Consider the following 11,197-nt stretch of genomic DNA (forward strand, 5'->3'; position numbering starts at 1 on the left):
TATATATGAGTACTATGTATAGTGGCATGATCCATCCATCCATTACCTGTACACCGTTTAATCCATCCAATGAGCGAGTATTGTCTGCGGGTAAAGCCTCATGTAGGCTTCATTTCCATATGTCTTAATTCACCACTTAAAACAGTCCTCAATAAATGCACTTTACTTACTCACTTGCTTTACTCCTGTTTTGTTAAAAACTATGATGCAGAGCTTGTTTTGGTAAATGACTGACTTTTAAAAGAAAAACAAACCAAAACAAAAACCATACCGGTTTTATGTGGGGAGACGATTGAGGGTATAATTGTGAGCTGTGTGTGCAGATTTTCATCTCTATTACAAATGCAGCACTTGGCTGAGTGTCACAACAGGGTAGTTAAAGCTTTAAGAGGCACACAATGTTGGTTTTAGTATTTTCATTTGATTCAGTGGGAAAATATGTGTACTGTTTAACTATAATTCATGGCAGTTTTAAATTGAACTGGTTTTTATATAATGAAAACGACATTTCTGTTGGTATCCCTTGAACATCTCAACTTTACAATGACTGTGCCATTTATAGCTGGTTTTTGAGACTCATCAACAACCCGCTGATGATCTGATACTAAGTTATGCCAGAGTGTGATGCTATGGTAATTCATTTGTCAGCTGCAAAAATTACTGACTTGGATGGATAGCAGCAGCTGCAATCAATAAGCCACTTCATGTTTTATGTGTTGACCTATTTTTATTGGTCTCAACCTGTAGGTACACATAAGAATTTCACCTATAACAAAGAGCACAAAGTACAAACAACTCCATTTTCATACTACCACACACACTGTCAATACACATGCATACACTTGCAAAATGACAAGTATGCAGTTAAAAAAATCACAGTGACCTAGTTTTCACAAGGGTCTACGGGGTGATATAAGTTGATGATCTCACAGTTTCTATGAGAAGACTACTGTCACTGAGAGTTGCTCAAGGTACTATCGAACAAAAGCGTCTGACAAGTTGCATCCAGCTTCAATTTGCATCGTCAAAGCTATTTGTACCCACTCAAACATATAATCAAAACACTGACATCATAATGAGACAAACCAGCAACCCCTGGGGCTGAAAAATAAAGTCACTGTGGAAACGCCAACAACTGCAGTTCCCTGAATGCCCACCTGAGGCTGACTCCAAAAGCGAGTCAATCCTTGTAGAACCCCATGTTAAAATGTTCAAATTTACAACAGATATAAACATGTTTATAGCCTTGTACAAAAAAAAAAAAACAGTTTTGAGCTTATTTACCAGTTCATGACAACTGTAAGGAATCATTTTTTTTTTAATATAACTCACCCACTTAAAATGGGATTTTCCGTCTTTATACACAGTCAACATTAAACTGTGAATATAAGTGACTTACAACAATGTCAAGTTTGGTTAATTTGGTGAATTTACCCTGGAACAAACATAGAAAAAAGTCAGAAAGGTTTAGGATAAGAAACAGCCAGCATCCTTATTATTTTGAATAAATCACAGAAACAATTTTATAATACTTCATAGTGATGTCTGTGGATTATTCAGAGTAATCAGTACACTGTCTTTAGAAAAACAACCTGGTGGAAAACTGTCATTTTTCAATGTGTGAGCAGCACAAATGGAATTCCATTCACTGTTATTGTATTGTGTTACTGCCATCAGAGATGGATTTCTTCAACCTTGGCAAATAAAACCAGAACTCTCTGCATGGACTTGAATGAAGCGACCCTTTAACTAGCAGTTTGCAATTTTCATTATATCCAAAGAGGAATTTTGTTGCAGTTCACTTAATGTGTAATTTCCACACCTGTTTTATCTAATTACACCTCATTCATTACTTTTCTTCCTCTCCTTCTTATTACTTTTATTAAAACAGGGTGTTGGGGCATTTTAATGCAGCCTACTAGTCTTACATTTTCATCACACTGTGATGTATTTGCAAATGTGGCTGACAGCCTGAAGGCCAATTCATGGCTTCTGCATTCCAGACCGATATGCACTTTGAAAGTGAACAGCAGACGTGTGAGGTTCTGTTTACACCATAGTGAGGTATGCATCATACTGTCACATTGTCCCTCATATTGAACAGAAAAATGAAAATTTTCAGTGTGTAAGCTGCTGCTTGGGGGTTGTTGTTGTTGTTGTTGCCTGTGGAGAAGAGGATCTTGAAAATGGAAACACGTCATACAGAAGGGAAGAATATAGCTGTGTTAAATGCCCGACCAACGGCAGGTTTATTCAACATCAAGTGAGTCAGACTGCAGATAGGGATGTAGCACAATGTCTATTTCATTAGTCCTGAGGTGCACTTTGCATAGTGGGTGGGCAAAGCAGGATTTCTGGAGAATTTAGAATTTCCCACTGTGTTTGGGCACTGTGGATGGAAAACACATACAAATAAAAGCACCTCAGTCAGGCAACAATGACTTTAATTACAACTATTTCAATGATGAATTATAGAAAGTGTGGATAAAAGGTGAGCGCCATTTGTTTTTCTTGCACGTGTGCAGTCAGTGGATGCAATCTGGTCACAAATTCGCACTCACCACAAAATTTTCATCACACAGACCCTTGCAGACACAGAAAGTATGACTTGGCCTTTAGTCAGCTCCACCCCGATGTGCCTTCAAATCCTGAGATTCTGAAATCACTAAAACGTTTTCTGGCGTCACTGGTGCTGCTTTAGCAGTGTCACAGTATATACATCTGTTTATATACTCATTTGTGCATAAAAAACTGTAATGCCCAAAATTTAAAAGATCTTAACATGCAGCAAAAATAGTTCCACACTTGGCTGAAGTAGAAAAGTTATTAATAAAAGCAAAATGTAAAAACAGACTTACTGAATGCACATATTTGATGAGTCTGTACATAGAGCCACTCTGCCACTCATTCAGCTCTTATGCAACTGTAATAGCACCAGACTGAGGAATTAGCACCACCAGTCATTTATGTCAGAACAGTTCCTAGTAGTGGATGAAAGCTGGCATTAAGTTGCATTTTCCTTTGACGCTACATTTGAATAGAAACCCAGCTGCTTGTAGTCAGTGGTGTCAGTTAGTTTCTTCTGGAAAGATGGTTAGCGTGACATCGCCATCCTTTCGTCTTACTACCACTGAGAGTGTGATGCCGCTCCGGACCGCGTCGCTCACTTCCTGCGTGCTGTGGACGGGCTGCCCGTTGACACTGACGATGACATCGTGACTGATCATTCCAGCGCTGTGGAGACATCATGCATCAGTCAAGCACAAAGCCTTTCTCGAACACACCCAAGCTAGCAGGCTAGATGTCACACCCTGAGGAAAATATCTTTGACCTTTATGTCTTAGCTTCCTCCCCCTCAACAGGGAAAACAGTAGAAGTGGTGGGATCACTGCTTCAGAAATCACTGCCCTCGCTGATATTTACATCTACGGTGGTGGTCTTATGTACAGATTACTGAAACACATGCTCAATATTTCACCAGACAATAGGAGTACTAGGAGTACTATTACATGCAGTTCAGCATTGTCATGGTAAATCATCAGGCTCTACTGTACTGCTTGTATGTTAGACTACTGCTGTGTGTTGTCCAAACCTTCAGGCTTCAATGTCACAGGAGGCGGCATTGGACTATTAAGAATATAGAGAGTTTAAAGAAAGAGAGAGAGAGAGAGAGCGATCCTGTCTTTACCAAGAGAAAGATGTCAGAGCTTTGCCTGTGGGAAGCGCAAGAATAATAAGCAACCAGACCACAGTTCAATCTGCAGCCTTGAGAACTGCAGGGATGCTCTTATTCCACACCTTGGAAAATATCCAGAGGCCTCCGAATACAAGTTCACAGCACTGTTGTTGCACCTTGTAAAACCTAGTGCCTAAACAAGCTCTGAATGTGCTTCATACTGATTAGCTCCAGGTAATCCTTCCTAATGAAAAATCAACCCACTGGTGTAGAATCTCACTTTGAAAATAAACACATTTAATCTTAAGAAAAGTGTAGCACTTTAGGTTGACGTTGGGGAAAAGTCTGAAACAGTGTAGACGACAGCGTACAAACTAAGCTGCTCTTCTTCGCATTTTATCTTAGTGGATCAACTGACAAGTGTAAAAAATTATCACCTAATCAGGCACCTCCCCTCACTTCCAGAGAACATTTTAGTGTCTCTTAGCATTTTATATGCGGTTTTCTTGCCCACCGTCTATTCTCATTAACCCTATTTTCAACCACAGACAGCTGCCTTCAGCAGTGCAGGTACTGTAGTGTTTCAACAGAACTTTTTTGCATAGAACAACTACATGCTGTAGCTTGAATAGGAGCAATGGGAGTGGAGCAAAACAGTTAAGTGGCAGGTCGTAAAATAAAAAAAGAAAAGAAAAAAAAAAAACTACGGTAAAACTAAAAGGTAAAATGCTCCACTATTGACAATTCTCTGTGGATTTTTCATTACAGGTGACCCCTTTTGAAGTACACATATAATAATCATTTGTATATAAAAAGTACAAATTAATGCAGGTTTCAATTTTATTAGGATCAGTTAAGAAGGAGAAAAGACTGTCGCTTGATTCTTACCTGGATGCAGCTGTTCCAGGGATAACCTCATAGATGTAAACCCCTGAGCTCACATCTGGAAATTCGCTCTCACGTTCTTTGAGATCTTTGATCAAGCTGGATGTACAAAAAAACAACACAGAAGACACATCTGGGTTTAGTTTATCTGAAGTTTTATTGGTAATATTATGTGTAAGCTGTAGCTGTGTATGGTCGTTATGTGAAATGGTGCAAAATCTGAGAGCATGGCTGCTTTATGACATTACTGGATTAGAATTTTTCATTTGCCAAATGCAGGCATCATGATATTAACTGATTTTGTGAAATAAAATGACAAATGCTCTAATAAACTTCATGTCCTGTCCCCACAGTGCATAAGGTGGCAATGTTGGTTGATCAGTCCAACATTGATTTCTAATATCATAACAACTCGTGGGTATGCTGCCACCAGTTTTGGCTTTTGAGTTCCCCACAGGATTAATCCAAATGAGTTCCCATGATTTCTTCTCATGTGCCACCATGACCTTTCACATTCTGTCTCAAGAGCTATTCCATGGATTGGCTCGACATTTATTGTAGACCATCATGTGCTGCTCAGTATGAATTGTAGTTGTGATACTCACTGAATTTGTCTAATGCTTTGACCTATTAAGTTGTCACATCTGTGTTTAGAATTTTTACATGCTAACACTCTACGCTATGATGCTCCAGTCATAGTAAAAATTATATCAGCCAAACATCAGTGAGCTGTGATCAGAGAGCTGCACAGGTCACCATTACTGGTGCCAGTGACGACTTGCAGTGCTGCAATGATGCAATTATAAAAGAGACATCTGTAAAACTTTTGATGCCCATTTAACTTTTGACATCTCAAATTGCAATCATAACTCTTTGAATTATGAATTTTGAATCCACGGAAGTCAAATGTTTGCAAACCCTTCCCAGGACCGAGACGAGCAAGTTCATGTTTGCAAAGTAATCCAAATGTAAAGTCTATGGCAGGGCTTCTCAAACTTTTCATTCAACCGTCGTTGTCCAGAATGATTAGTGATGGGAAAATAACATTTACTCAACTCACTTCTAACTTTAAAGTAACAAACATTCAAATTCAGCACATTTGGGTTATTTAAAACATATTCTAGTCTGGTGGGACAAATGACTGCTTGCAATCAGCTGCATCGGTGTGACCCCTGAACTCTGATGTGTGACTACACAACAGACGTTACATCTATTTATTTGAGAAAGCACAAAACCAAGGCAGACATGGCTCAGATATATAATCCATATTTATTTCTGACTTAGACATATTCTGAAATTTACACTCGTTATAAAAGCTGTGTACTGAAGAAAATGAGATCTATTCTGTATCTGTGATTTAGAAGCTGACAAAAAATTCTCTGGTGTAACATCAATGCTGGATAGGGAAATAAACCACAATAAAACTACATTTATACGGAGGGAGCTATGCTGTATAATCAATGTCACTAATAATTTATTGATCAACATATATTTTTTAAAACAAACAAAAAAAGTTACACTCAATAGCATATTATATTTATATTAAGGGGTATGGACTGGGTCTGCATTAGTTTTGCATAGCCAGACCATTTACTACCACTGGCACAACACTGTGTAGAATGGACTGGCTGCTGCTGCTCATGGTCACTTTCCTATTGGGGGAAAAAAGCTTTGGCTTGCTTGTATTTCTTTAAACCAATCACAATCATCAATCATAATCATCTTGGACTGAACCAAGAAATGGATACAGTGACAGTGTCACTTAAAATAATGACAGGTGGATTGTTCTGGTGGAACATTTGCCTACAGGGAGGACAGCACTGTCATTAAAATGGATGACTAACCAAAAACAAAACAAACAAACAAAAAAAACAAGCAGGGATGTTTTATTGCACGATCAAAAACTTCAGCAAAACATTTCAGTGTGACAGGTTGCTGTTCTGAGGTTGTTGTTTTTTGTAGTGAAGTGAATTTGAAAATGGTAATGTGCAGGTCAGAAGGGGATCAGAAAGCCACGTGAAATGTAAATGGTAAATGGTCTGCACTTATATAGCGCTTTTCTACCTTTGCGGCACTCAAAGCGCTTTACAATGTGTTTCTCATTTCTCATTTCTCATTCACATACACATAGACCAATGGTGACAGAGCTGCCATGCAAGGCGCTAATCTACCGTTGGGAGCCATTTGGGGTTCAGTGTCTTGCCCAAGGACACTTCGGCATGTGGGGATTGAACCGCCAACCTTGCCATCAGTGGACAACCCGCTCTACCACCTGAGTCACAGCCAATGTGCAGCCAGTGGTAGGTTTATACCCATAATCAGCATCCGTTGAGTCAAGCTAGGCCCACATTGACTTGCCATTCAGTCTAGATGCAGGCCGAGGTACAGTCGTTGAGAAGTCAATGGTACAACCGAGCATGTTTTAAGGAGGGTGGACACAGATTGGCCTAACCTTGCTGCCAAAAAATCACACACCCAGACTGGATTTTCAACTGTCAAAACAGATATCAGTAAAACTGTTGACAGGACACCCCCAACTGTAAAAACAAGCATTTTCTACTCTTTTTATAATGAATGTTTAATCCCCTGATGTGGACCTTCCTAAAATGAGCATGGTAATTTCAAAATTAGTTAATTCGACGTCTACTTACGAAGGTGTGAGCTGCAGCATCCGGATTCCAATGACCTTCTTTTTTTGTGCTGCATTACCTAAAGGCAAATAAATGTTAAAAAATAACTCACTGACTCGTCTGAGTGAATAAAATCATAAACTACTTCCCAGAGATGCTGACCAACAGAGGGGCCTGCTCACCGTTGACTTGTCTGTTGTAGGAGTCCGCAAGAAACTGACGCACTCTGTCCACAGGGATGGCAAAAGAGATCCCTGCTGCCACTTTCAGAGTATTTATGCCTATTACATCTCCATCCTGTTAAACACAGAATGGAAGGAGAGCCATGAAATTGTGGCCTTCATTGATTTCACAGCTTGAGAAACAAAACAGCAGCGTGAGAAATGTTCTTTTTCTTCGTATGCACAAAACATAACTCATAGTCTATTAAGTGTTCTTTTTACCCACAACACAAACCATCAGTCTTGGTTATGGTAGTAACTTATCTGTGTTTTCACAGTGAAGGACGATTTATAAAATGCAGCGTCGGTATGGCAACTACTCTCCTTTAAGAAAGAATTGCATTTTAGGGAAAGGAAGCTGGAGGCAGCAACCTTGATAAATGATTGCATGATTTTATTCCATAGCAGCAATGCAATGGCCTCGATAATCAGGTCTTGTCCTAAAATATTTTGTTAGAGGCTTAATCTTGAACCTGAGGAAGCAGACTGGGGACACTGGGTATTAAATAAAACAAAATCATGACCTTAGTCCTCACTGTTATTAATAAAACAAGAAAGAATGCCTGCAAAGCAGAAAGCATAACACATATGCAGATGGCCCAGTATTATCCCTTTACATGTCATAGCACTATAAATCCTCTTACCAAGTTGACAAGTGGTCCACCAGAATTGCCGTACTGTAAATCAAAAGAGCAACAGAAACATTTATTTACTTATTATAGAACAAAAACTATGAAGACAAATTGCTTATGTAGATGCACTGGTTTTGCAGTATTACTTGTGCTCTCACTCACATTTATGATGGCATCAGTTTGGATGTAGTCCATGTCAGAGTCCTTGAAACCCAGTTCCAGACTGTTGCGATGGGCAGTGCTGATAATGCCGGTGGTAACAGTGTTCTGCAGAGAGAAGGGGCTTCCCACTGCCACCACGAACTCGCCCGGACGCAGGTCTGAGGACTGGCCGAGACGCAGCACGGGCAGGGGACTCTGCAACAAGCCGCAAACGAAATGACAGTGTTAAGAAGAACAAGAAACCATTAAATGAATAAAGCACAAACACATCATTTTCTGAAATGCTGCCATTACTACACTGACTAGCGACTAGAGTGAAGGCAGGGGACACCCTGGACAGGTCACCAGTCTATCGCAGGGCTACACTTAGAGACAGACAACCAGATTCACACCTACGTACCATTTAGAATCACCAATTAACCTCAACATGTTTTTGGACTGTGGGAGGAAGCCTGAGAACCTGGAGAGAACCCACGCTGCACAGGGAGAACATGCAAACTCCACGCAGAAAGATCTCAGGTGTCCTAACCAGGACGCGAACCGGGGATCAACAGCGCTAGCCACCGTGTAACCCTCTATAAGAAAATGATCATGACAATCATAATGATGGATGCCATGACCCAATGTCACCCATTAATAATGTTATTATTAACAGCAACCCTGCTTCAGTGGTTTTTCTGACCAGAGACCTCTTGTGGTCATGTGAATGATGACTGTTCTCTTTCGGAAAAAAGCTGTTAGCAATATGATGCTGTCAGAGCACCACAAACCCTCTTCGGAGAGGACGTTGGTCCATAGATGGGCATACCGATTGTCTGCTTCTGACATGGGGATGGTGATCCTGTTTCCTCAATCCTCCTGTAAGCTTATCAAGCAATAGTTATCTCAGGTGAAAACCTAGACATCAAATTGTGTTTTCAGGTGTTGAGGAGTACCACTGTTTTATTGCAGTGCTATTTTTCTTGAAATAATGTGAATTTTGTGTAGTCTACAAATCTCTGATAGTAGTTTTTTAACCTAGTGTGGTACTGTGTCTTTGCTGTAAGGTTGTCCCTGTAAAATTATATCTGCCACAAAATTCAGAAACTTCAATTTTAGTCTGAGGATGGTTACATTGTTTTTTTGTGTGTTTTTTTTAGTTTTCTCAGGACATGGTATATTCTTACAACACTAAACACTTACATGAATTATTTATCATTTTCTGCCAAGTTTTTGACACACTAGTTTGGCCAACTAGTTGAACATTTTAAACATGAAGTTTACTTCTTTCTTTTTGTTGATGCTTGCCAAGCCCCATTTTGCCACATATAGTATAAGGTTGGTAAAGCCCTTCTGTGGACATTAGTTTTTGGTCCACTCATACGCACTGTCCTGTGTGATTTTAACACTGGATTTGTTATGTGTAAACCAAAAGTACAGAACATTTTAGCATGTCTCTGTCTGCCTCCTCATTTTCCAGGCTGAGGCCATATAACTGTGGGGTGGTTTGGAATGCTGAATTTATAGCTGCATCTCGGGGCAGGGAGCCTTATGTCACGACAAATTTGCCTTTTCGGCAAGCTGTAGAACCCTTTCCTACCAGGAATGTATTACAGAGAGATATAGCAGTGTACAGCTGTCACCACTCTCTGGTTGTTACAAGACAAATTCCTTCACCTTTAGAGCAGTCAAATCCAGTAATGCCTCTGGTTTACTCCTTGTGATCTTGAGGTGTTCTTGTATTCAGATCAGTACGAAAAATGTTAATCATGTGCTTCATGCTGAGTGGAGTCTGACTGAAGTAGTCGGGAGTAGAGCCTCCTCTACCATACCAAGCAGCTGGTTGTGTATGAGCATGTCTGAGCAGTGACATGCATTATTCAGAACAACGTTCGCAAATACACAAAAAAATAGCTGGCGCTTTGAATTTACGAGACATGACCAAATACCACCCCTGAGGACTTCAGACAACAAATTGACCATGTTAAAGAACAGAGTCTAATTTTGGTGAGCAAAAGCTGTTGATAACTTTCTCCATGGAATATCCGTCTGCTTTTTGGGCAGGATTATCACACTTTGATGTAAGTCTCTAATGACAAGCTGCCAGACCAGAGGAAAACACAAGACAGAATTTAGTCCAAAGCCTTCAGGGGGCTGAGGGGGAACAGCAGGGCACTTACTTCTGACTCAATTTTGATGAGGGCGATGTCCATCTTCTGATCCACGTCCTTGACCGTAGCGTCGTAATACACGCCACTTTTTAGCTCAACTTTTATCCGCTGCTTGTTAGTGAGTACGTGAGCATTGGTGACGATCCAGCCGTCCTCTGACACTATGAATCCTGAGCCGCTTGACACAGAGACCTCCTCATTGGAAAATGGCACTCTGGCAAAATATGAAAACAAAGCAATATTTTGCATCTGCAGAAACATGAATTATGAAGGTAACACTTTCAATTTTTCTGCTTTGATCAGTTTTACCTTTGGAAAAGCTCCAGATGCACCACAGCTGGAGCAATCTTATCCACCACATCAGCAATGAAGTTAAACTTGTAGCGCATACTTCCTGGATGCTGCATTTCTGTCAGGATACAGGACAAGAGATAAAAGGTTAAAAGACTTTACGCAGTTAGCCCCAGTAACAGTGTAGCTGAAACATTTATGGCTCGCTAACATTTTCACAAATATATACTTATGGTCTTCAGAGAATGAATCCTGCTGACCTTAGTGAACCCTGGCTTCCCATCTAGAACCACTCGATGATTAATTGGGAAACGTTTTGGTTCAGAACCAGCAGTATGAACAGTAAGCTCAAAACCGTGTATTAGCAACTCACAAAGCACTGCTATGACCTCTAAAAGTGACATCAAATGGCAGTAAGTGGTGGCCAACATAGGACGACTACTAGCAAGCTAATGGGCAAGTGTTTGCACTCATGACTGACCATTGGTGGATGAGTGAGTCATCATTGAGTTATTATGAAAAAGACCACAGTGACTGTGGGTTTGACCAT

The 11,197-nt window shown here is 40.2% G+C and overlaps 1 protein-coding gene across 1 annotated transcript; it reads right to left on the bottom strand.

Annotated features, from left to right (window-relative positions):
* Positions 1–2,426: 2,426 nt before the first annotated feature.
* htra4 (HtrA serine peptidase 4) lies at positions 2,427–10,754 on the bottom strand. The gene is made up of 8 exons (XM_008304932.1): positions 10,666–10,754; positions 10,366–10,570; positions 8,207–8,401; positions 8,057–8,089; positions 7,374–7,488; positions 7,213–7,270; positions 4,565–4,660; positions 2,427–3,234 (listed from the first exon to the last, which is right to left on the bottom strand). The coding sequence occupies exons 1-8, from the start codon at positions 10,743–10,745 to the stop codon at positions 3,069–3,071; spliced, it is 948 nt and encodes a 315-aa protein (XP_008303154.1). The 5' UTR covers positions 10,746–10,754; the 3' UTR covers positions 2,427–3,068.
* Positions 10,755–11,197: the final 443 nt, after the last annotated feature.

Source organism: Stegastes partitus, unplaced genomic scaffold (assembly GCF_000690725.1).
Source record: "Stegastes partitus isolate 25-593 unplaced genomic scaffold, Stegastes_partitus-1.0.2 Scaffold2354, whole genome shotgun sequence".
In the NCBI taxonomy this organism is placed as follows: domain Eukaryota; kingdom Metazoa; phylum Chordata; class Actinopteri; family Pomacentridae; genus Stegastes; species Stegastes partitus.